The following is a 24164-nucleotide window of genomic DNA, read 5'->3' on the forward strand; positions in this document are numbered from 1 at the left end:
GTACCTCCGTCTTCGATTGTGGCAGGAGCTGGGGCTCGCTTCTTTTCTGTTGTATGAAGGAATAGGCTTCCTTTTCGTGTGGGGTTTCTGGGGGGTTCGGGATTTAGTGAGAGGGTTTACTACAAGGTCATGGTGAGTAAGTAGTAGGAGCCCCTCTTCTCGACCTTAGATATGGAAGAGTAGACCCGTGTTTGTGCCTTGCGACTTCGAGACTGGCTGGAGCTTTGTCTCAGGGAGGGTCACCTAGGGACTGTACCTCGTTTCTCGCGGGGGGATATTGTGCCTGATCTCAGGTCAATACTGCCATTGTACTGACTGACTGTAAGCGATGGACGAAGGAAGAAGATAATGAGCCCCGCGATCTTTTTTTGCTCCGAGTACTACAACTGTAGGTACATTCCCCCACTGCTAGTCGCGTAGCACACACACTAAATCCCATGAAATGAACATACATGTACTGTACTACGCACAGTGAACGTATCATTACGCAGGGGGTTTTTGAAGAGTAAACCATATTCCGCCCTCCCAATTCCCCAGTATAGACAGGGAGCCATTCATTAGGTAGTCAGTGAAGTTTTATACGAGAGTCATCTCCCTCCGTCCCTCTGAGTGCAAGAAAAAAAAACAACAAAGTGTCAAGTATAAAACATGAGGGAGATCCGCCAGGAAAAAAACGCCCTTTTCAACCACGATCATATATGCAATGCAGAAAGAGTCATCACCAGAAAAGGGGGAAAAAACACACACGATCAAAAAGCGGCTAAAAGCATCAAGTCGAATGAGTGACTGAAAGCTCGAGATTTCCTTGCCTTTCTCTTCTTAATCCTCCCCGAGGATCACCACCGCTGGCAGATGTGCGAGAGTGTTGTTGTACATGAGAAGAGTGTATGGGTAGCAAGCAGCTAGCGGGACGACACATAGGTTGATAAGTTGTATCTTTATCTTTCTTCGTCTTGCTTTTTCTTCTTCTGTCTTGTCTTCAAGATAAAATCAATCCCATGAAAATGGCCGACGGGGATCCATATCCCGGAGGACTGTCGATGAGCCGGTTACCTGCAGAGCCTTTGTGTCCTCGGTGATGGTGTTCTGAATGGCTTCCATCGGTGCCCGGGAGAAGAGGCCGCCTTTGTCTGGGAACGCGGAGCGCTGATGTTGTCTTTGTGGTGCTAGAGCCGCGGGGGAATCCAGGGCGGTTGTCGATGCGGTGGCCGTGGCAGCAGCTTCCGCCTTCGCCTCGGAGGATTCCTCCTTCAGGCCGCAGATGTCGGTGCCGATGAGGCTGTCAATCATGTACCAGAACCGCCAGTAGGTGTTGGACTTGTCGTAATCAAAGGCGCCGTCGTCGCGCAGCTGCGGGCCGTCGCCCACGATGTCGCCGGTGAACCAGCTGAGGACGGGGATGGTGCGCAGCACCCTCTCGGTGAAGGTGAGTCGCGGCGGGAGGGCTTCGGTCATGGGGCGGAGTTTCGTGCGGCGCACCGTGGGGATATGGGTCATGAAATCGGACTCGGGCTTCTTGGGCGGGGCGGACGTGAGAGCGCGCTGCTGCTGCTGGATAGTCATACTACTCCTGCTGCTGCTGCTATTGCTGGAACCGGTAGCGCCCTCGAGCCCGGTGGCAGTGGTCGAGCTAGCCGTAGGAGTCGAGTCCATCGAGTCCCCTCCGTCCGTGACATCCGACACCGTGGCGGACAGATTGTTGTTGAACCCGAACGACCGAGGCAGCGTGCTGCGCTCCTTCTCCGAGCCAGTGGGCAAGAAGGCCGTCGAATGCGAGGTCGACAGCGTCCGCGGCGCCTTGGACTGCACCCGCCTGGCCTCGGCCGACCCGACTACGATCGGCACATCCTCCGCGGGGCCTCGACCGTGATACAGCTCGCAGAACACCAGATGCCCATCGATCTCCTGTGGCGAGAAAAAACACGCCCGATCCGCCGCCGCCGTCGAGTCGAACGTCACCTTGATCCAGTGGTACCCGCCCGCATAGCGCTTCGACTTCCGGTTCGCGTCCGCCGACAGGCCCGCCCGGATCACCACGTCGCCGCCGCTGAGCAGCTGCGAGAAGCCCGCCGACGCGTTGGGATCCGTCCGCGGGTAGTCCTCACATATAAACCCCTGCGAGATGCGCTCGTACTTGTCGATAACCTTCCACTCCCCGTCCTTGCTCTTATACCCGTACAGGATACACTCTGTCGCGACCTTGTCCGCTTCCTGCTGTTGCTGTTGCTGCTGTTGCTGTTGTTGTTGCTGTAATTGCTGTTGCTGCTGGTGGTGGTGTTGTTGTTGTTGTTGTTGTTGTTTGCGCAGGCTCTCGACATTCGACGCCGACGCCGACTTGGGCAGCGTGTTGCTGCGGGCCTTTTCCTCTTCCTGCTGCGCCGCGAACAGGCGGCCGAACTCGGTCACATTAGGGTTCTCGCGCTTCGCGGCCGGCGTACCGGTGCGGGTGCGAGAGCGTGTGTGTTCGTAACGGGCGTTGCGGCGCTTGCCGAATGGGCCTGATTCTTCGGGGGCGCGGCGTGGATTGAGGGATTCGCTGGTAGGTAGAGAAAAATGTTATGCTTCGTCCTTCATTTGAATGGCGCAAGGAAAGCTCTCCTTTGTATCTTTTTGTGTGTGTGTGTGTAGAGGGGAGAAAGGGAGAAGAATCGCAGGGCTGTCACTTACTCCTTGTAAACGTAGCCCCAAGGCAATAGCTCGCCCTTCTCATTTCTCGCACGCTCCTCCGGAGGGACAAAGTGATATTCCATGGTTGGAAGACAGGGTCTCGAGATTGGATAGCGAATGAGTTGATTGTGACGCTTAGGGATTGGTGAAAAGAGACCAAGATAAGTGCTGTGGTTTCGCTGAGATGAATGACGAATGCACAGATCGAACTGGTGCTGGTTGATACCGAGATCAAATTGGAAGCTGGATGGCGACCAGCCAAAAGTTTTGGGGTTCCGCCCATAAACAGTCGTGTTAGCCGGGATACCGTCACGTGAGCTGTCTTGGTATGTGCAGTTTAGCAGATGAAGAATCCACCCATTGAAACATCTAGTGAAATCATTTGATTATGATATGCTGATTTTTTATTCGAATGAGGCTTAGAATTGTTGTCTGATTCGGTGTTGAGTCAGCAATGGTACTATATCTCTGAAGTTATGTGCCAATGCTGTGCTGAGTAGGACTCCACCCAATTCTAAATAGTATGGCCACAGTCTTAGAGATGTCTAGGTCTAATTATGCTTTTATTAGTAGCTCACTGCAACATTCGCATGCAGAAAAACAAAGGTGTATAGATTCAAAAGTTTCGACTTCCAGTCATGAGAATCTTCAGAGTCACACTGACACCACTGATACTACCATACTACTGATAGCCTATCCGATTACTGTACATGGCAATTACATGTTCTCGTGCATTGTAGGAACTGATCTGAGACATCGACAGGCGGATCCGGTAAGAGGGCCACACCTACTCGGGCAACATCCGCAGGGGACGAGGTTTTGGACCCGGCAAATTCTATTCTGGCTGCTAATACTCCAATTCATGACATAAATATCAGACATAGAATGTTTCTCACGACCCTTTAGATACTATAAACAAACCGAGGACTCCTATCACCCAGCTCTTCGATGGCTTCATCGGTCATGCCCGCAACCCTGTCATCTTCCAGACCCTGCTGCCTCCGCTTGTTCTTGTAGTGGTAATACCACCACATGAGTCCATAGACCACCCCGGCAAAGCCCACCAGAGCGAGCGTCACGGCATTCCCCCGAACATACCGCGGTGCTTCCTCCGTCTTATAGAGAAAAGGAGACATGACGCCGCTAATATTGCCAAACGTCAGCTGCAGGCCAGTCGCGAAGGTTCGCTTCCCGTATCGAGGCAGCGTCGTCGGTAGCCACGCAAGCGGCAGTCCCACAGTGACATAGAGTCCCAAGGCAATAAACAGCGCACCGAAGTAATGCACCCCGGAAGATGAGTCGGAGATCAAGATTCCGTAGCCGACCACGGAGATCACAGCGAAGATACAGACGAAGATCGCACGCCGCTGGGTTCGATCACTAAGCCAAGCGACAATCAGATACACAATTGCCCCCAACGCATAGCACGGAATAGTCAGTGCCTGGACTTCAGCAGTGGACCACTCTCCCATTCCCTTGATGATCGTGGGAAGAAAAGTGCTGTAGCCGTAAAGCATCGTGTCGACTCCGAATTGGGCAATGCAGAATGCGTAAATCCTCCAGTCCAGCGCACCCTCTTTCACGTCCGCCCAGTGGAACTTCTGAGCTGACGGGGTCTGGCCGACATGGCGACGGCGCAGACGGACAATCATGGCTTTTTCGTCCTCGTTGAGATAGTAAGCGGTGTCGGGCTCATCAGCGAGGAAGAACCAGGTTAAGACGCCCAGTACGACGGTGGGCATCCCCTCAATGATCATGATCCATCGCCAGCCCCGTAGCCCCGCGACGCCATCCATAAAGCCAATGCCGTACGCAAGAAGACCTCCAAAGGCACCAGCGGCCGCGGCGCTGCTGAACAGATATCCTGTCCGGAGTGCGATTTCGCGTTTGCTGTAGAACAGGGTGAGATATGTCATCAAGCCGGGAAAGAGCCCAGCCTCCACGACACCTATAAACATGAGCACGGAGTCAAAAATGGGAGTATATGCAATAGACGGACCTAGAAGAACACGGCACGCAAGCAACCCGCCATAACTTTGCGTGATCCCTGTCAAGGTAGCTAGAATGCCCCAGATGATCGAGATTGAGGCGATGTACCGCGATGGCCTGAGCTTCTTGATCACTAGGTTGGAAGGGACTTCGAACAGCTGCAGATAGCTATCAGTGATTGCGGTCACTGCCCGGAGTATAAGCGGGGGCGTACACAATAGGTAACGAACAGAATCGATACTGCAACCTGGTATTGATTGCCCACGAGGCCCAAATCTTCTTCCATGCCATACAAGCGAGCATTTCCAATGTTGACTGCGGGTGATTGTTAGCAACGACTCCTCATTCACGAGAATGTCTTTGCATGGGAGTGGACCCACCTCTGTCCAAAAAACTGAACAAATACAGTAGAACAACGAAGGGGATGATGTGGATGTCTATCTTCCAGATCAAGTGGCGTGCCTCTTTTCCGTCGGCCAACGAGATATCTGATCGATCGTCACCGTCTATCTCCGTTGAGTTACGTGTGGGCGAATGCGCTTCCGCATCTGCCTTGGGTTCTCTGTGATGATGTTGATCCATATCGGGCGGTGGTGGTGGCCTCGGCGGCGATCCCGCAGGGTCTGTCTGGGCGCTCAGATGAACTTCCCCGTGGGGTTATCTCCACCAAGACCAGATACCAGGCAGCGGTCGAGGGTAAAGCGGTTCAGTTGACAGAACACGGAGGTGCTCTGATGCCCACCACGCTGCAAGTCAGGGGAGGCAAAATGTGCCCTATAGAAAAGGGTGGGATTTTTAATCGCAGTGGCCAAGAATCGCCAAGAACCTAGACCCAAATTTCTTTTGCTTTTTTTCTTTGCGATTCAGGTGAGCAAATCGAGGATAAGCTTGTTCAAGCGCTCATAGAAGTGCCATCATCCAGGAGATGGTCTGCATGCACAAGTCGGTTAAATGAAAGTTGATGCTTATCCGTGTTTAAAAAGACGCCGAACTGGATCGTGGATCGTCCTTCTTCACCGAACCTTAGAAAAAGAAGAAAAAAACGCAGGGGTCACGCCGCGGGCCAGCATTCTTGGCGACGCAAGGATACAATGGTTAGATCCTGCATAATAATGATGCAAATCCTACAATGAGTGGAAGTAATTGAGTTGCTAATGACCAGATCTGCAGTCGAGTGCCTCGGTTGGGAAGGTCACTATGATAAGCCTGAAAGGCATCCGGACGATATCCGAGCTGTCATGAACATTGTATCGAAGGAGACAATAGTATTGTGACCCTCAGAGAAAAGAGCATGCATATAGTCGTATAGCACCTGACAGGGCGTCACGCTGCGACAGACTCTACCAAATCCGATTGGATGCAGGAACAGCCCCTTCATGCGCCGTGCGTTCCCTACTTTTATTCAAGGTAGCAATAAGCTTTTTGGAATATTCCACTTGAGCAAGACGATGCCCGTGCATATACTTCGGAAAGCCTAACATTGGTCAACTTCATAAGAACATCGCGAGGAAAAGATACTCAGACCCGTCGATCAACTACGGCTTCGAAGCAATTGCGGATAAATAACTCAAGGTTGTCGACTGTACTTACACCACGGCGCAGGAGACTTCTTAGCTGTCATTTATCTCAAAATCGCAGAGTCCTTGTCACCTCATCTTCGAGAGCACAAACCATCACTCACATCTCGATTACTCCCTTCCCACGGCCAGGGAGCCAAGTGCTTTGAATCACGACTTACCTAAATCAAGATGGCGAACTTACAGAACCACGCAGAACGCACAAACATTAGAAGGCAATGCTTCGGTAGGCAGCCGCACTTTGTTGACAACATGACATCGGAGCATCAGGCATGACTTTCTCAGGTTGCTACCCCGAGGGTAGTCGCCAAGTAACTTTCGGCAATGGACGGTGTCTTGGGCTTGCAATCGTGAAAAACTAATTTCAAAGTGTTTTCGAAAGACAGTAAAGCTTGACAACACAAGATAGAGTTGACTCTCTCGATGCGGATGAGTCGGTAACTTGTGCGTACCCCTGGTTTTGAAATTGACGTGACCTCCAAGATCTTATTGCATATCAGGACTTTTGAAGGCCAATTCAGCTCTCTGACGCTCGGTGCGAGCAAGTCATCTTGTTATTAGCAAAAGAGGCCTGAACCCGCTGAACGTTCACCCATCATGCCTGAAATTTACGGCGATTACCAGTCTCAGATCTACTACCAAGGAGCAACGTCAGGCATTTTTTCTGCCATCACCACAGACCCTTGTCGATTGGAGGAACAGGCAAAGAAAGCCTCAGGAATTTGCAGCTTCAACTATGTTGCTGGTATTTCAGCGAATCTTTTTGGACAGACAAACCCCACCCCAATGCTTGTGGTACCCGTCGGTGTGCAATCTATCTTCCATAAAGACAAGGCGACCGGTCTCGCGGAGGTATGCGGATAGGTTGGGGTACCGTATAGTCTCAGCATGGCGACGGGAAGAGATGGTTCCAACTGTACTGCAAATGGATGAAGGGTTCACCCTCTCCTTGTTAAAACGCGCAAAGGATAACGGCTTCGGCGTCCTGGTGATCCCCTTGGACACATGGTCCCTCGCTTGGCGACTGGCCGACTTGGACAATGCCTATGTTTTCTTCATCACGGGCATAGGCAATGAGATCGGCTTCACCGACCCCGTATTTCGGGCCAAAGATGAGAAGGATTTTGGTTCGAAAGTGAGAAGAAGGTATCGCAGGCGCCTCGAAATCATGGATTTTGCAGATATTCATCCGGTGCTCCGCATACTTGGGATCAGGTTGCTTTTCTGCGTGAGGATTGGGATGGTCCCCTGCTTCTCAACGGCAATCAAAGCGGGGATGACGCATAACTTGCCCTAGAAGTGGGCTGCGACGGAGCCCGTCATTTCCAATCATGGAGGTAGGTTGTTCTAACATCATATGGATGTCATCTGCTAATCGAGGCAAGCCGACGAGTTGCTGGCGCCATCGGCTTTCTAGATGTACTTCCCGAGATACTTGACGCTGTTGGGAACAGATTGACGGTTCTTTTTTATTCTGGGATCCGAACGGGTGCGGATGTTATCAAAGCACTCTGTTTGGGAGCCAAGGCAGTTATGATTGACAGGCCAGTAATCATGGATTCACTGATTGGGTATTGACGGGAAGGAAGGAGCAGGCATCGTGATAAGAGGGCTTCTGGCAGATGTTTGGCAGAATGTCGCTGAATGCTACCGTGACAGGATTCAAAAGGTGGTGCACCTTGGAGATCAGCACGCCATGATGTAAAAGGTCGGACGGACTCTAACCCAGGTTATCCTTGGCAAACATGATATCGAAACAGTGTGGAAAGGCGGGCTGTGCAAGGCTGCAGCCTTCCAGACAGACTGTAGGATGGTAGCAAATTGACGACTGGGCCTACATCATCAATTGCAAGGGCCAGCCATTGAGACAGAAGGAGATACATGTAAGCAGTGAAAATGTGGCTTCGGCAAAGGACTCGACCTCACGATCAGCCATCCGGTTGCGCTGGCAAGGTTGTCTTGGCATGGCCAGGGCTATGGTCTTCACCATTGTCTTACTTAACAGTATAATCGATACGTCTTATGAAAATAGGCAGGCTATCCCAATCGAGAATAATTACTGTAGGAGCGCAGCGCCGGTATCAGATCGTTAAAAATCCGGTCAAACTACGAATCTAAGGTACCTAGGTAACTAGAGGTATATAGATCTTTCAGTCCAAAACTTCTGATTGGCCGCCTCGGCTATGCTGAGTTAGTACCTAGTAGAGCCCTATGTCTACTGTGGGTATTGAAATGGTACTTTGGGATCTCTTCTGTCCTCCATGGTTTGGACATGTTCTATCGGCTTGCTTGCTCTATGTAACCTGGAATTGATCACAACCCAGAGCTAGACTGGGAGTAATTGTGTACAGCTTGTACTCAACTAGTGCATTTTAGTATACCATAAGGTACCGGATTCAAGTTACTAAAGCAACGATTAATCGCCATGATCTCAAACCACTATCAAATCAAAATCTCTCCTGCAATGGTTCTGCTCACTGCCATCATCAAAAAGAAAAAGAGAGACAACTACAGCCGCTTCCCCGCAATCATCAATGCAGCAAAGCACGCGGTATCGCCACACCACCATAACAGCGACGGCACAAATCTCAAGCCTTCCGATTCGATCAGCACATACGCCGCTGCATAAGTCACCCGCAGAATAGAAAACCAAATTCCAAAGCTGTTGATGATCTCAGGCGGCACTTGTACGAATAAGGCGAGCAGGGCTGTGAGTTTCCCTCAGTTTATTTCCGCAGTCGCATCATTATACTCCCCGGGTATATTTCTATGGAATGACATACCTCCCGCAAGGAAAAGTGGAAATCCCTCAATAACGTTGGTATATGCTGTTTCCCGTCGCTTCAGTCGCTCCAGCTGTCGCCTGGTCATCTTGCCGGACCGCACGGCGGCCTCGCCGTGCTGGAGCAGATCGTACCATGCCACACCGCTAGAATCTAGCCGGAGTTGTTGTCTAGCCGTTCGAGTGTTGAGGACCCCGTGCGCAAGGAACCAGTTGATGAGGATCACGATTGCGATGCGATTGGGAGTGGGTGAAGAGGGAGTGGTGCGTAGGCCGAGCGTGGTAAGGAGCGATCTATGCGGGTCAGCTCGACGTCGACGTCGAAATAGTAATAGGATACCGCTTACGATGTAGCCGAGCCGTCGGACATTGTATTCCTTGTTGCGCTGATGCTCTGTATTGCAGACTCGTTAAGCACGAGCTGAGCTAATGAAAGGTATAAGTACTAGTAGACCAGAGCTGGTGGTGTGTTTGGGGATGATCACGGCAGCCTTGAGAGAGGCTGAGCATTGAGCCTGATCGTGGCTCCGAGATCGTCATAGTTTCATAGTACAGTATCTGAGCGTAGCTTCGACCTCCTCTTGCACAACATGCGGGGAAACGACTGCATGATACTAGAAACGGGAAAGAAGCGAGCTCAATTATACCCAAAAGTCGATGACCGGGCTGAGTTACTGGAATGATGTGCTCGTATTCCTTAATGATCTTCGCTTATCCTGTGAGAGTATCTTACGTCACGGCAACACTTGACGCATACTGGCTGTGTGCGACTGAACGAATGTTAGCGGTTGACCAAGGTAAATCCCAGAAACAGGTTTCGAATCTTCCTGGCATTGATAGGTTGATGCAGCATGCCAGCAAGGTGAGTGGCGACGGCCCACGAGACGGTGTAGTGTGTCAGACATGTTGTAGCGAAGACCCGGCCTGCGTCTAACTGTATGTACCGTTAGCTGCTTTTGCCGGCGTTTGTCTACAGTGTCAATGCATGGATAGCTGACAATAGCGAATACAGTACAAGTCGGAGTGCATTGACTCGGCAATTGTTATAACCACGGCAGCCTCCACCATCCAATTAGTAAAACTCAAAGTATCTCTTGAGATTCTGAATGTGCACGATACATATTTATTCAGCTTAAAACTGTGAATAATCATTCTCAAGGTCCCGACGAATGTTGAGGATCACCTTGACGTCCGGATATGCCGCAGTAACTTCGGGCGCAAATTCAGCCGCCAGAAGATCGCCAATACCGATGCATTTACTCAAGACGGCATCAGAGTTCTCGGCAGTCAGTCTATTCGCTTGACCGAAAACTGGTTCTATCTTACACTCTTCTGCAGAAGGCGATAAATGCCCTCTAAGGATGATGGGGGAAGGATTGTATCAAAGCCATGGTGATTATGCTCAAATCCGAGTATGTGTAGTGCCTAGCGTAGTGACTTAATCCCAGACCTTGAAATTCCCACAGCTGAAACCTGCATAGGCTCCTTGCGCTTGCCTGACAACGGAGGAGGGAGGCCATATGTGGAGTGAGGACTGAGTCAGGTATGGGGATTATTTGGAAGGGAAGTGGAGATTGATCACTTAAGAGTCACAGGAGGCCAGTCGTCGCGATTACTAAAGACACATGGCAGGTAACTAGGTACTAGTAGCTTTATACTCAATTGACTGGCTTGCGCTAGAGCCCCGCGACCAAAGAGACGATTCGAGGCCAAGAGATTTCACGGGATTGATGAGCTGGCTGACGGTATCATAACAACATATCAAGTGTTTCTCTAATGTCCTGATCATGGCATAATGTGTGGTTGAAAACTCTGGGCGCACCAGACAAGGTACAGTACTGTACACCTTTGGGGCGGCGTGATTCGGGCAGAAGGGCAGACTATCCATCCATGATGATGAAGTCAGTCTCATTCATTGACAATGCCGGCATACCTGGAGTCGTCAGACACAGCAGGTTGCTTACCCCGCTTTATTATGCCTGATAATTAATTCATCTCATCTTTGGGCTTTCCTCTATCTGTATACTAAATCTTATACACCAAAAGGGACCAGAATAACCGACGGTGCATGTTCAGTGAGCGATCAGGAAGTATATAGAAGCAGAAGACGCAGCACTCATGTGCTGCCTTTAAAGTGTGACGGCCCGGGGAAGCATGCGCTAAGAGCAAAAGCCGGGGAATCACATGTCAATACCGGCATAACCCCTGATAGAGTGAAATTGGTTTTATCGCTTCTTCCAAGTTCGCCACCTGCGCCCAAACCCAGATCACAAACTCTGGCTTTTCCATCAAACCAGGAATTCCCCGCTACAAGCTCTTACAAGCTCAACTTTTTGATGGCCCGGTTGTTATATTTTCCAATTCTCGTGAAATCAACTGCGTGACGCTATCTTCATCTCACTCGCCCCCCCTTGAACCACTCGAACTTATGTCCATGGCTGGAAAGTTATACACTCCTCACCGGTCAAAACGGGTCAATTCCTCTGCGATTCTGATGGGCTGAAATGTCGAGACTCTTCAGGATCCGGAAAGCACAGAAACAGGATGATCTCGAGCAGGCATACGAGCAAGCCGGCCGTGAGAACGACACCCGCCATGTCCCCGCAACATCCGGCTTGCCTCTTCTCCCACGACCGCTTGCGTCTATGGTATCTTTCATGACTCAATCGACTTCATTATCTCTTCGAATAGGAACATTTGTCGGTGGTGCTGCCCTAGATGGCGCTAGAACCACCACATTGACCGGACTGGAGCTCAGTAGAGCGATGGTAGAGGGAATACTGACGAGAGCTGGGCGCGACCTGAGTACTCGAAGTAGCGGCGAGTATGGCAAGGCTGAAGCAGAGTCACTGCTCGAACGGAGTGTAAGTCGCTGTCGTCGTGTCCACCCCTGCCCAACTGACACCAGCATTAGCTGGCTACTCTGCACAGTACAATCACCTCGGCATCTTTTTTCGCTGCTGCCTCGTTCCATTTATCCTCGTCCGCGCTTCTTTCCGCAGCCAATGTGTCCCAATCCCTCCTGTCTACGCTAGACGCAACTCTCGGCTCTACGGAGTCGTCTAGAGCCATTGCGGCAATCGTGACCCTCTTCCGGAGTGAGCTCAGAGAATTGAACGATACAGAATTCGGGACCGAACTTCGAACCCAGAGAATCGGTGTAGCTGACCTTTTAGTCGGCTGTGTCGGATTTGCATTGCTCCAGCGTTGGGGCAGGAAAAGTACAGAACGACACGTACGCGGAATCGGCGGAGTTGAGTCCGTATGGGATGTTGTTATACTAGATAATGGTGTGAGAGCAGATGTTGTCGGTACCCATCAGGTCGAGCAGCCTAAGGCGGCTCTCAATGAGCCGTGTGACGACGCGAAGCGCTCGTCTTTTATGACTGCCGGAAATGATGATGAAGTCTTCGATGCGATACAACGGCCAGCAAGCATCGCTGATACCGCAGAAAGATCATACTTATCAGTGCCACTTGAGAATCCGCATCGGATTTCCGATGAAGACATTCGCTTGTACATTATGAGACAACTGCCTCAAGGATGCCATGCTTCTATCAGGACTGACCTGATACATGCCAGAACCATCACCGTTGAGATATTTGATGAGGACATTGGAGAAATAGCGGCTCCTCCAGGTACAATGATGATTGAGGAGAGGCACCATGATACTAGTCCTCGCAGATCATCTAATCAGGGACAACTTCCCAAGCACATGATGGTCTTCAGAACTGCCTTCACTAGGTCCAACAATTCTGATGTGAGACCCGCGAGTCAGCAGGACAGTGTGGCATGGCACGCAGGTGACGAACAGAAACTGCCTCGGTCGCACCGAGAAGTGGTGGATCAGCCATATGCCACAACAAACACCTACTCTGCGGAACCAGCAGAAAATAAGGTGCTCACCATAGAGCGTCCTACCGGCCCTTCATTGGATCCTCGCGGCAGCCTGGACTCGGCGAAGCTTGACTCCAGTGTCTCTGAACCCCAGTCTCGTGGGAAGCGGGAAAACACAACCAAAGGAAGTCCCATGAAGTCCTCTTTGACCAAAGCAGCGCAGAAGATCAAGGCTAGCAGTGTTGATAAAAAGGACGCTGGCAAGCGCCTGTCTACGAAGTTCACTCCAGAGAAAACAAAATCCCCGCCGACTACCGAAAATGCCATCGCGCAGGGAAGACCATTCAAGGGAACAGCAAACACACGAAAGATATCAACACAGCAGCGTCCTGCCAAATGCGACCGCAGTGAAGTTTATGAAACGGCGGCGCCATCACCAAAACGCGGATCTTCGATACCCGTAGCTAACAGAGGCTTACCCCGAACCCCATTGCAAGAGCAGCGTATGAATCAGGCACCTATCCCAAAGACCTACCGTTCCGATACTCGCGATGCTTGTCACATAAGCAATCCAAGAACAGATATCTTCGCTATTCGTGAAAAGTCAGAAGACTCCCTCGTCTCTCAGACCCAAGCCTACGCTCAAGAATCACCAATTTCGCCACCAGGCTCCCCGGTCACGAGAAGGACACATGTGCGTAGTAGCAGTTCTCTATCATTGACGAGGTCGGAAAGTGATGTGACCGTTTACATCAATAAGGATGGTCGCCAAAGCTCCTCTATGTTGCACCTGCACAATCGCGCATCATCTCCGAGCATATATTCCCTCGCTACAGCGGGGTCCGAAACGTCGCTCGTGCTCGCTCATCGTCCTCGAAAAAGTGCCTATGACGATACAGAAGCACTTCAAAGTCTGAATCGGGATGGCACCGTGCCCGGCATCTTCCCTGCAAAGCACTTCATGCAAAATATTAGACGCTTTTGCAGATTCTCCTCGGCTTCATATGGGTCTCATGCTCTGAAGGTCATGGGTGTCCCGCGCTTAACGAGTGTTTTACCCGCCGAAGAAGTATCCAGTCCGGAACATAGTGACTTCTCTGATCACACGGGCTTGCCAGCTTCCACGATACTGCTTTCTTCCTTCGTCGACTCTGCAGGTGGCACGAATGCTGCAGGGGAAACAGAAAGCGGAATTCCATTAGTTCACTACCTTTCCCTCGACCATGAATCGAAAGCCGTGGTTCTGACCTTGCGCGGGACATGGGGCTTCGAGGATATTCTGACTGACATGACTTGCGAATACGATGACCTTGAATGGCAGGGTAGAAGTTGGAAAGTGCATAAGGGGATGCACGCTTCAGCAAAACGCCTTCTGATGGGCGGAGGTGGCCGAGTCATGTTGACGATTAGAGCTGCGCTAGAGGAATTCTCAGATTATGGGCTGGTACTCTGTGGACATTCACTGGGAGGAGGAGTCGCTGCACTGCTTGCAACGATGATCTCTGAGCCAAGCAGCGATGCTTTCGGCGCATCGTTCACAACCACTTCTTATCAAACCACAAATCTGAGTCCATCCGACAACAAGGCACAAGCTTACGACAAGGCTTTCTTCGTGCCCTCCGGGCGGCCAATTCATGTCTATGCGTACGGGCCTCCTGCAACAATGTCGCCGTTCCTGCGCCGCGCAACGCGTGGGCTAATCACCACCATCGTCAATGGTCAGGATGTGGTTCCTTGCCTTTCGCTCGGCATCTTGCATGATATGCATACAGTGGCGGTAGCATTCAAGGGTGACGTTTCTGGCGCCCGTTCCCACGTCGGGTTTCGAGTTTGGGAAGGCTTTAGGCAGAGTATTGTGAGCAAATTCTACGTAAACGAACCGCCTATACTCACTCATGCCGGTTACGGCGTGGGAGAAGACGCATGGGCATGGAACACATTGAAGAAGCTTCGCGAAGAGATGAGGGCGCCAAAACTCTTACCGCCGGGTGAGGTGTTTCTAGTCGAAACGATGAGGGTGCTTCAGCGAAACGCTTTTACATCTGATGTGACGGCTGATGGCTATCCAGTACTCGGTCGGCCGGCGACCCGAGCACAGCTGACATTCGTTCGAGATGTCGAATCGTCCTTTGGGGAGCTCAGATTCGGCTCGGGCATGTTCAGTGACCACAACCCAGCAAGGTATGAAGCGAGTCTTGCTGCACTCGCTCGTGGAGTTTTGGATGAGTGATTATTCGCCTTTATGCCTACGACATAAAGTGATGTATTTTGCAACCATATTTATTGCACTTTGAATTACCTGTCCGAGTTGTCCATTTTGGCTAGATACTTGGAGAGGAAATGTCACGTAGAGACGATAATGAAACTTGGAATAGATCTTGCGAGTTCATGACATCGCTAATACCAACGCTTTGCCCACAGTCTCTTAAGTTCTCTCGTATTTCATGTTCTAGGCAGCCTTAAAAGCGCAATTCAGCTGAGGCGACCGAAAGAGGAAATAGAAGCCAAAGTGATCGAGAACCTGGTCAAAAATAGGTTTCCTAAGCCTCGTCTGCCCTTCAATACAGGACTGAGGGTGTTTCCTAAAACCAGGCAGTTGAGCTCCATGCAGTCCCACTTCAGACTGGCTGCTCAAGTTCTTCGTCATGTAGTACAATCCGACTCCGTAGCCGCTTGAGACGTCGCGACGTCGGTCAAGCCAATATTCCTCAGCGCATTATCTCTGATGCAGAGCAATGTGCGACTCGAAACCTCGATCATTAGGGTTCGCAGTGGATGGCTGCCGGCACTTCAGGTATCTGGCATACCAGCGCCAGCCCTTGGTCTGAGACCAGAAAGTAGTGATCTGAACAAGATCCTGGACGGCGACAGTAATTGGGATTGACATCGATCCCTTGGGTTGCAGTCCTTCACCTACCGTGAGGTGGTTCCTTCTTCGGCTCATTGGGTTGATTCTGGGTTCTTTCTGCGATGCGGATTTCTAGATTTTGCAGCTGCTTCTCCACGAGTTCTTTTTTGGCCAGCAAGTTTTCCCGCATGCCTCTTAGTCCGTCAATTCGCTCATCGATTGTTGGCTCGAGCGCCCTTTGTTCCTGGACTTTCTGCAAATGGAAGGGTCTATTAACAAAGCAATTCGAGCCCCAGAGAGTTTGAGAATGTATACCTGTTGATACTGATGCTGAGATTTTTGTGATGCACCAAACAGCGTACCTGAGATGGTGATGCAAATAACGGCGCCAGCGAGGGTTGCTCGCGGGATGTCTTTGGGCAGGCGAAACATGCTGATCGAAGATATAAAAAAACTTTCTCGGGGTTTGATTTCCGAAACTGATAAAAGGAACCTGAAATTGAGCTCTTACTCAATTGAAGAGAACAAAGCTCGAAGGGACGGAGGGGAGCGGAGACTCAAAGGATGTCGATGTCAAAAGCAAGAGCTAAACCCAAACGGGGCTAGATGGGATGGGGAGGACTAGATTCTTTGTTCCGCCCTCCGCCTTTCGCGTCGCGTCCTCCGCCCGCGTTGCCCTGACAGTGTCTTTTCTTTATCATATTTCCCATGCCACTTCTGGGGCGGGGTTGATATATCTAGTTTCGCTTCTCCCTCCATCTCCCCCCTCCCCCTTTTGTTCCAAATGCGCCGGTGCTGAATTGCAACGGCGCGCTCGCCATCGTCACAAACATGTCCTCAGGACGGTCCGTTCCTCGCCGTCGCACCCGCGCGGAGGAGGAGGATGATGATGATGATAGCAATGAGGCACCCTCTTCTGGCTTGGGCTCTGGAGATTCAACAACTCGAGCATCAACCATGAACAAACGTCCCAGGTTAAGCACCGATAACAACGACCACAGAGACGAAGACCTTGAAGCCTCTGCTAGTGGATCGGCCGACAGCTCTGATGATGAAGCTTCGTCCTCCGGCTCCGCGACATTAAAATCCACCCCGCACAACTCAAACACAGGCAACCGATCTCAACGACGTAGCCAAGCCGATGTCCCAAGTAGCGGAGGATCAGAGGACACTGCCAGCGAATCTGGGGATGGTTCAGACGAATCCGAGACACAATCCGCCGGCGCGGACGGCGCTGACGGTCCACAAACCAATGCGCATGAGTTGCAGCACCCAGACGCGAACGAGATTACCCCAGAAGGCTACAAACCCGGTGCTATCGTTCGCATCAAAGTGACCGACTTTGTCACCTATACATCGGCCGAGTTCTTCCCCGGCCCGAAACTGAACATGGTCATCGGGCCCAATGGAACTGGAAAAAGTACACTTGTTTGTGCGATATGCTTGGGTTTGGGGTGGGGACCGCAGGTACGAACAGCTTTATATGTGATACCTCTCTCTTCTGTTTCTAAGCAGTTTGTTCCATTTATTAGCACCTCGGGCGCGCCAAAGATCCCGGCGAGTTTGTCAAGCACGGTTGCCGAGAAGCTATCATCGAGATTGAGCTTGCAGGTGGCTCGCGCTATCGTCGCAACCCCGTGATTTCCAGAACAATCAAACGCGATGGCAACAAAAGCTCTTTCACAATCAACGGGAAGCAGGCTTCTCGTCAGCAGGTGCTAAAGCTTGCCCAGTCCTTCGCAATCCAGATCGATAATCTTTGTCAATTTCTTCCGCAAGATAAGGTCAGCGAATTCGCTGCTCTCACACCCATCGAACTCCTCAGCTCGACTCAGAGAGCCGCGGCAGGGGACGAGATGATTGAATGGCACGATAATCTCAAAAGACTCAGGGCTGAACAGAAGAAGTTAGAGGCGGACAACCAGGGCGACCGAGATCTCTTGGCCAATCTCAAGGACCGACAAGAGATGCAGAGGGCGGATGTGGAGAGGATGCGCCAGCGGGCGCAGATCAAGAGAAAGATAGAGATGCTGGAAATTGCTCGCCCTTTCACGCAGTACACGGAGCTTCATACCAAATACAATGAGATGAAGAGAGAGCGGGACGTGAAAAATCAAGAACTGGCTGACCTCGAAAGAGAGCTCGAACCTGCCCTGAGGTCCTTGAATGAGAGGCAGGACTACTGTCACAAATTGGATGATGTTATCAAGCACAGAACGCAGACATTCGAAGTTGCAGCAAAGAAGGCTTCCACTGCCGAAAAAAAGATTGAACAGTTTGAGGAGAAGGTCAAGGATCTGGAAAACCAGGTTGAGGCTGAAAAGCAAAGTGCGAAGAGCCACAGGCAGAAAATGAGCACGATACAGCAAAATCTGAACAAACTCAAGCATTCTTTGCAAGAGGAAGGGCCTGCAGCCGTCGATCTCAACTCCTACAACGAGAGAATTGTAAGTACGTCGAGGCAAAGTCGAAGTCTTCTGCTAATTTCTTGTAGCGGGAAAAACGAACGGAGCTCAGAGAAATCGAGGCTCAGGCAACGAAGCTCAAAGATGAAAGACGACCTCTTTTAGAATCACACAAATCTACGACGGATAAGATCAGAGAAGCGGAAGCACATTTGAGGAATCTCGATTCTCAAGCTGGTCAGCAGGAAAACAAGCTCGAGCGCATATCCTCCGATTCTGTCAAAGCCTACCGATGGCTTCGTGAGAACCAAGGCCGGTTCGAGAAAGAAGTCTTTGGGCCACCAGCTCTGACCTGTTCAGTCAAGGATCCTGAATTTGCCCATGCTGTCGAATCATTATTACAACGCACGGACTTTACAGCATTTACCACGCAAACCCGGAATGACTTCAGGACATTGCAAAAAGCCCTGGTAGAGCAGAGACTGTCCGACATCAGTATCCGTACCTGCTCTATTCCCCTAGATAATCTTCGTCCGTCCATGTCCGATCAGCAAATTCGAGAGCTTGGATTCGACGGGTGGGCCAAAGACTTCTTGAGCGGCCCCGAGCCTGTGATTGCTATGCTTTGTAGTGAGAACCGCTTGCATCAGACACCAATCAGTCTTCAAGATATCAGCGATGAAGAGTTTACGCGAATGCAGAATGGGCCTATCAGTTCGTGGGTGGCCGGTAAACAGACTTATGCTGTAGTCCGCCGACGGGAATATGGGCCGAGTGCAACTTCCACTCGGGTGAGGCCGGTCAAGCCCGCAAAGATCTGGACTTCACAGCCAGTAGATGAATCGGTCAAGCAAGAAATTATCCAAAGAATTCGAACACTTGAGGACGAAGCAAATGAGCTACAGGAGAAAATGAACAGTGATAGGGGCAGACTCGCTCAGCTGGGTAAACGCCATGAGGATATCGACAATGAGAGGGTATGCAGCAACTCTGCGCCTTTTGCCATTACTACAGATGCTAACCTCAAATCCTTGTCTTGTAGAGACAAATCGAAGAGGAGAAAGCCAGGAAACAAACGGCACTCACGAACTGGAGAGCAATCCCGGAAAGAATCAGTGAGTCTAGGTGTATACAGGATCGCTCTGGGGTCGAATGCTAATTTTATGGGATAGATCAAGAGGAACGGAAGCAGAGGGAGATTCAGGCGATGATTGATGCGGTGAGAGTCAGGGTCCAAGACATTCGCAACCAACAAGCCCAAGTCTCAATCCAGAAGGCCGAGGCAGCTATCGAATATGCGGTAAGGCTCCCCATAGACCGAATCTCGTCCAAGAGGTTGCTAACAGGTGGGTAGAATGCGGTGAATATCCTTCAACGACTGCACGAGGACCTCGTCAAGATCAAGGTTCAAAGTATTGAAGGAATTTCCGATTTTGAGGCACTCAAGGCGCGGAACCTGCAACACCAGCAGAGGCTCAGTGCCAAGCGCGACGAAGTGAAAGCCGCCCAGCAACAGATCAAGGAGACCACGGAAGAGCTGAAGAAATTGCGCACAGAGGCACAGAGGATCCTTACCAGCGCCCGCAGTCAGCCCGACCTGGCTGAATTCATTCCCACGCTAGTTAATCACACCACGGACCAGCTCGATGCAGACATCGACTCAGAGAAAGCGCGCCTTGAGCTCACCCACGGAGGCAACAGCGGCGTGATTAAGGAGTTTGAGGAACGGGCCAAGCAGATTGACAAGCTGCGTAGCAAGCTCGCGGACTTCGACACCAAACTCGCCGACTACAACCACGCGATCAACGAGATCCGAGGTAAGTGGGAGCCCAAGCTCGACCGCATCATCAAGAGCATTAGCGACGCCTTCTCCGACTCGTTTGCGCGCATCGGCTGCGCTGGCCAGGTTACCCTGGACAAGGCCCAGGAGGAAACTGGGGGCCTCAACGGCGAGGCCGCCGACACGGATTTTGACCAGTGGTCAATCCAGATCCACGTCAAGTTCCGCGAGCACGAGAATCTCTCTTTGCTCGACGCCCACCGGCAGTCCGGCGGCGAACGCGCGGTCAGCACCATCTTCTACCTCATGGCGCTGCAGTCGCTGTCCGCGTCGCCGTTCCGCGTCGTCGACGAGATCAACCAGGGCATGGACCCGCGCAACGAGCGCATGGTCCACGGCCGCTTGGTCGACATCGCCTGCGCGCCCTCGGAGAGCGGCGGCGGCGGCCAGTACTTCCTCATCACCCCCAAGCTCCTCAGTGGCCTGACCTACAAGCCCGGCATGCGCGTGCTCTGCATCTACAGCGGCGAGCACATGCCGGAGGACTACAATCTCCTCAGCTTCGGCGATGCGGTGAACAAGATGAGGGCCGTGGCCGGGCAGAACCATCACCAGGGTAAAGGCAAAGGAAGAGCCATTGAAAGTGGGCGGAGCAATGGGGACGTGGGAGTCTACGGTTGATTTTTTTCGTCTGATACACTTGGATCGGGTGTGTATCATAACTTCGTTCCTTGCGGGAGTTTTTTCTACTTCGCTCGATGTGATACCTTTTGTTCCATTTGGATAGGGAACTTTTTTTCATGCAAATGAGAGAAGAGCGCTGTTACGGCCGGGTTTCAAAATGATCTTAGTAATTTTCGAATGTCTATCATGATATAGGAACAATTGGAGAATTGTTTATAGTCACGTGTCATATACCAAAACCGATACCTTATCGAGTGATCCTTACTGCCCGCGGCTTATTCCAGATCCTACAGGTGATGGAGTCAATAGGATTGTCTCAGGTGGTAAACCCATCTTCCAGATTCTACTCTCTATCCCTCTAAGTAACATGTAAATATCATCATCATCACTTTTATCATGATAATCCTTCCCTCCAAACAACATACTTCTCCCTCCCATCGCCAGTAAATGCGCAAGAAAAAGCCCCAAGCCCACCACTCAACCATGAAAAAAAAAAAAAAAACCCCTCTTCTTAGTAAATGATAAAGGCAATTCAACCTCTCAACCTACTCAACTTAGTAAACTCCCCCCGACCCATTTTACGAGGATTAAGAACTCAAACCAGAAATCAGGCCACCTTCCTCTCTCTTACTAGTACTCAGCGTTCGTCATCCCATTCCACTTCAATTATGCATTGTACCTCACACCACCATTTGTTATTGTCCGGTCAAGCAAAAACGGAGCTTGGGCTTCCGTGTGGCTTTCTTCAATTGAGGCATCGCTTGATAGTTTCCTCGGGGACCCGGATAAAAGAGAGAGAGAGAGGGAGAGAGAGACCAGCGGGCAAGAACTCAGTCAGGGGGTGTTTTGAGGACTGGCTATTGCTACTACTAACTACTAGTATGGTATTGCTATTGCTATGGGTATGGGTCAGGGTATGGGTATGGGTATCGGTGTCAGTATTGGTGTGAAAAGTCATCATCCCCAGCTGGGTACAGTAACTCAACAACTCCTGCAACAAACCAACCGCATGAGATTTGATATCCCTTTTCTTTGTTCACTCCAGCTTCAAGGCCCGGAAACCACAGTAATCTATGTCCACAGTAGTTACCAAGACCTACAAGTACTAATAAACCAGACAGGTTTCTAGTCCACTGCGCAGTGAGTGCCATCTTATTAGTCCAATTTACTATAACTACCAAGTTGTGTGCTCCTTCCTTCGCCACCAGCCTCCTGATCCAGCAATAAGTTATCAATCTCATACAATTGTATGGTTGGATAGCCGCCGACGAGGAACAGCCAATTGACAGCCTGGTTTTCCAAAATCCACACGGACAGACACCAAGTTCAAAATTGAGTTGAATTACCAGACAAGAGCTTTTTGCCTACAGTCGATGTACTAGAAAAAGGGTCAAATTGACGGAAAATGTAAACTCTTAAATCTTCTTTTGAATTTTATATTGGTAGTCTCGTTCACAGTGCAAGGTTGTAGTCATGTCACGTCAATGAAACATAGGAAATGAGATGACACAAGGAAATACGAAAAAAAAAAAAGAAGAAAAGAAAAAAAAGAAACAAAATAAAATCATCAGAGGTGAGAAAAAAAGAGAACCCGAGTCAATCAACTTCAGGTACCCTTTTATCACAGCACCCTATAATCCCCAATTCAGGAGACAAATGCTAATCCCAACCCAAGATCCACAAGCGACGCCCGCTCCCTTCGCACGATAAAAAGAAAATAGAAAATGGTGTTTGAGGGATCAAGGTGGCGATGGGAAAGAGGCCGAATGAGAAGAATCATAGAAAATATACACTGGTGAAAAGAAAACATAGAAATATGTATGGAGACCTCATTCCCACAGAAAAAAACACACCAATCCTGGCCCAAAGAAACACCCAAGCTTTTTGCAACGAAACAAGCAATAAACATTTTTTGTTCGGCGGCAAGTAGCAGAGAAGTAAAAGAGCACAACAATATGTATTTATGCGCCAACACGCAAAACGGAAAGGGTATCATCAGAAGCAAGTGCAGAGCGAAAGAAGTGTCACTGGAGATCTTAGGTATTGGGAAGTTTCGCGGTGAGAAGAGAACAATAGCTTTCTCGCTCCCATCGGCATTTTTCTGCTTTTTTTGGTGAGGGTGGCCTTGCTGCATGGTAAGCTTGGAGAACGTTCTGCACACTGACGCTATGCGAAAAATGCAAGTTCCATTATACCAGGGCGGTGGCAACGGGCCGGCCGGTGTGACAGCCACGTTCGTGACGCTTCATGTTGCTCCGCACGCTGAAGGCTTTACCACAGCCTGCATGAGTGCAGCGGAAGGGCTTTTCTCCAGTGTGGCTGTGAGAATGAATGCGGAGACTCGAGGGTCTTGAGAAGGCCTTGTGGCACGTTCTGCAGATGTATCGGTCGTGGTTCTGCTGGTAGGGGGTCGTGCTGGAGGGAGGGAAGTAATGGTGGTGCTGCCAGGCTGGAGTGACAGGGGAGATCATCTGTTGGTGGGCGGGTGTGGACAGAGGAGCAGTAGAGGGAGGCACGCTGCTAGCGGGTTGGTAGGTCGAAGAAGAGGATGTCGGTCTCTGATAGTAGACGGCGGAGGAGGCCGAAGGCTCGATGGGGGAGGAGAAAGAAGAGACGCTGGGAGCGGGTGAGGCGTAAGGCGCGGCGGAGACAGGAGCCACGGAGCCTTGGCTAGAGATGGAAGATCTATCCGACAAGCTGCATAGTGCCACCGGCGCCTGGGAGTATGGCTCTGCGCGATTGGGGACGCCACTCTCACTGATGGCGGAAATCGACGAGGTGGGGGAGTGGCTGACACTGTTGAGACCAGAGCCAGGGCGCAATGGAGGTGTGGGTGGCAAGCCGATTTGGGGGCCATTGGCCTTCATCGAGTCCAAAGGTTGCGATGGAGGGCGGGAATCAAACTCGCGCTGCACTGGAGGTGTGACTCGTGCACGCTCTACATTGCGACAGTCAGCATTGACCGAAGGGAATGACCCATCAGGCCGTTCTAGAAGTCATGGAGGGATGAGGGATTGCCATACTAGCTGCATGCATGGAGGCAGCAGCTGCGCCTTCAAGTAGAGTCGAGATGGAAGGTAGAGAGCACTTGGGGGGAATGTCCTCGACCGGCGGGGAAAGAGGGGTGCGCGAGTAAGAAACCGGAACGGAAGCGAAGTATGATTCCGACGAGCGCTTGTAGGAAGCCACACGAGGCGCAGGGGGGCTGTAAGAGGCTCTTGACATGTTCATCGCAAGAGGATCTGGTCCCGGGTGAGAGATAAGGCAGGCGAGATCCATGATGATGATGTTGATGGGTTGTAGTAGTAGGTGTGGTGAAGGTGTGTAGTGGTGAAGGAATGTTGGTGTTCGTCAACTCAAGGTCGATTCAGGGAAGGAGGAGGAAAAGGTAAGTATTTCTCTTGAGGTTCAACAAGAGGCGGCTACCCAGAGCTCATATATGAAATCCGGAGGGGAGTGATGGATGGGAACGGGGTATAAAGAGGGCCAAATCTAAGAAACAATCCAGGCACGGTAGTCGAGACAAGGTGGGGGTGGGTATGAGAACCAGGAGGAGGAACTGGTTTATAGACCCAGAGCGATGGTGGAGATGCAG

General features: G+C 50.9%; 8 protein-coding genes across 8 annotated transcripts; 3 read left to right on the forward strand and 5 right to left on the reverse strand.

Annotated features, from left to right (window-relative positions):
* Positions 1-507: 507 nt before the first annotated feature.
* On the reverse strand, positions 508-2908 carry BP01DRAFT_391893 (uncharacterized protein). The gene is made up of 2 exons (XM_025578106.1): positions 2668-2908; positions 508-2536 (listed from the first exon to the last, which is right to left on the reverse strand). The coding sequence occupies exons 1-2, from the start codon at positions 2748-2750 to the stop codon at positions 991-993; spliced, it is 1629 nt and encodes a 542-aa protein (XP_025431315.1). The 5' UTR covers positions 2751-2908; the 3' UTR covers positions 508-990.
* A 645-nt stretch (positions 2909-3553) lies between these two features.
* Positions 3554-5422, reverse strand: BP01DRAFT_49236 (putative MFS transporter). Its single transcript, XM_025579898.1, has 4 exons — positions 5037-5422; positions 4871-4971; positions 4667-4814; positions 3554-4615 (listed from the first exon to the last, which is right to left on the reverse strand). The coding sequence occupies exons 1-4, from the start codon at positions 5236-5238 to the stop codon at positions 3570-3572; spliced, it is 1497 nt and encodes a 498-aa protein (XP_025431316.1). The 5' UTR covers positions 5239-5422; the 3' UTR covers positions 3554-3569.
* Positions 5423-7033: 1611 nt separating this feature from the next.
* On the forward strand, positions 7034-7997 carry BP01DRAFT_356829 (uncharacterized protein). The gene is made up of 2 exons (XM_025575049.1): positions 7034-7570; positions 7619-7997. Exon 1 carries the CDS (start codon positions 7159-7161, stop codon positions 7528-7530), a length of 372 nt encoding a protein of 123 aa, XP_025431317.1. The 5' UTR covers positions 7034-7158; the 3' UTR covers positions 7531-7570; positions 7619-7997.
* A 744-nt stretch (positions 7998-8741) lies between these two features.
* On the reverse strand, positions 8742-9308 carry BP01DRAFT_296732 (uncharacterized protein; the record flags this gene model as incomplete). Its single annotated transcript, XM_025571857.1, has 2 exons — positions 8742-8941; positions 9017-9308. Coding segments are annotated over 2 exons (492 nt in total), but the record flags the coding sequence as incomplete, so codon positions are not given.
* Positions 9309-11272: 1964 nt separating this feature from the next.
* BP01DRAFT_340743 (lipase family protein) lies at positions 11273-15251 on the forward strand. Its single transcript, XM_025573413.1, has 2 exons — positions 11273-11879; positions 11930-15251. The coding sequence occupies exons 1-2, from the start codon at positions 11520-11522 to the stop codon at positions 15080-15082; spliced, it is 3513 nt and encodes a 1170-aa protein (XP_025431319.1). The 5' UTR covers positions 11273-11519; the 3' UTR covers positions 15083-15251.
* Positions 15252-15630: 379 nt separating this feature from the next.
* Positions 15631-16235, reverse strand: BP01DRAFT_49271 (uncharacterized protein). The gene is made up of 2 exons (XM_025579899.1): positions 16016-16235; positions 15631-15953 (listed from the first exon to the last, which is right to left on the reverse strand). Exons 1-2 carry the CDS (start codon positions 16130-16132, stop codon positions 15762-15764), a joined length of 309 nt encoding a protein of 102 aa, XP_025431320.1. The 5' UTR covers positions 16133-16235; the 3' UTR covers positions 15631-15761.
* Positions 16236-16368: 133 nt separating this feature from the next.
* Positions 16369-17449, forward strand: BP01DRAFT_49290 (DNA repair ATPase SMC5). Its single transcript, XM_025579900.1, has one exon. The coding sequence runs from the start codon at positions 16532-16534 to the stop codon at positions 17339-17341; it is 810 nt and encodes a 269-aa protein (XP_025431321.1). The 5' UTR covers positions 16369-16531; the 3' UTR covers positions 17342-17449.
* Positions 17450-22758: 5309 nt separating this feature from the next.
* Positions 22759-23848, reverse strand: BP01DRAFT_373985 (uncharacterized protein; the record flags this gene model as incomplete). The annotated part of the gene is made up of 2 exons (XM_025576810.1): positions 22759-23507; positions 23593-23848. The coding sequence occupies 2 exons, from the start codon at positions 23846-23848 to the stop codon at positions 22759-22761; spliced, it is 1005 nt and encodes a 334-aa protein (XP_025431322.1).
* Positions 23849-24164: the final 316 nt, after the last annotated feature.

This window comes from Aspergillus saccharolyticus, assembly GCF_003184585.1.
Source record: "Aspergillus saccharolyticus JOP 1030-1 unplaced genomic scaffold BP01scaffold_15, whole genome shotgun sequence".
Classification (NCBI taxonomy): Eukaryota; Fungi; Ascomycota; class Eurotiomycetes; order Eurotiales; family Aspergillaceae; genus Aspergillus; species Aspergillus saccharolyticus.

What these genes read in the sequence shown, in the direction of transcription:
- BP01DRAFT_340743 (XM_025573413.1), top strand. Translation starts at nt 11,520, where the DNA reads ATGTCGAGACTCTTCAGGATCCGGAAAGCACAGAAACAGGATGATCTC. An exon ending in AGTCACTGCTCGAACGGAGT is followed by an intron (nt 11,880 to 11,929) that starts GTAAGTCGCTGT and finishes CACCAGCATTAG; the next exon opens with CTGGCTACTCTGCACAGTAC.
- BP01DRAFT_49271 (XM_025579899.1), bottom strand. Translation starts at nt 16,132, where the DNA reads ATGTTTCGCCTGCCCAAAGACATCCCGCGAGCAACCCTCGCTGGCGCC. An exon ending in CTCAGCATCAGTATCAACAG is followed by an intron (nt 15,954 to 16,015) that starts GTATACATTCTC and finishes TTCCATTTGCAG; the next exon opens with AAAGTCCAGGAACAAAGGGC.
- BP01DRAFT_49290 (XM_025579900.1), top strand. Translation starts at nt 16,532, where the DNA reads ATGTCCTCAGGACGGTCCGTTCCTCGCCGTCGCACCCGCGCGGAGGAG.
- BP01DRAFT_356829 (XM_025575049.1), top strand. Translation starts at nt 7,159, where the DNA reads ATGGATGAAGGGTTCACCCTCTCCTTGTTAAAACGCGCAAAGGATAAC.
- BP01DRAFT_49236 (XM_025579898.1), bottom strand. Translation starts at nt 5,238, where the DNA reads ATGGATCAACATCATCACAGAGAACCCAAGGCAGATGCGGAAGCGCAT. An exon ending in GTTCAGTTTTTTGGACAGAG is followed by an intron (nt 4,972 to 5,036) that starts GTGGGTCCACTC and finishes AATCACCCGCAG; the next exon opens with TCAACATTGGAAATGCTCGC. An exon ending in TTCTGTTCGTTACCTATTGT is followed by an intron (nt 4,815 to 4,870) that starts GTACGCCCCCGC and finishes AGCTATCTGCAG; the next exon opens with CTGTTCGAAGTCCCTTCCAA.
- BP01DRAFT_391893 (XM_025578106.1), bottom strand. Translation starts at nt 2,750, where the DNA reads ATGGAATATCACTTTGTCCCTCCGGAGGAGCGTGCGAGAAATGAGAAG. An exon ending in TGGGGCTACGTTTACAAGGA is followed by an intron (nt 2,537 to 2,667) that starts GTAAGTGACAGC and finishes TCTACCTACCAG; the next exon opens with CGAATCCCTCAATCCACGCC.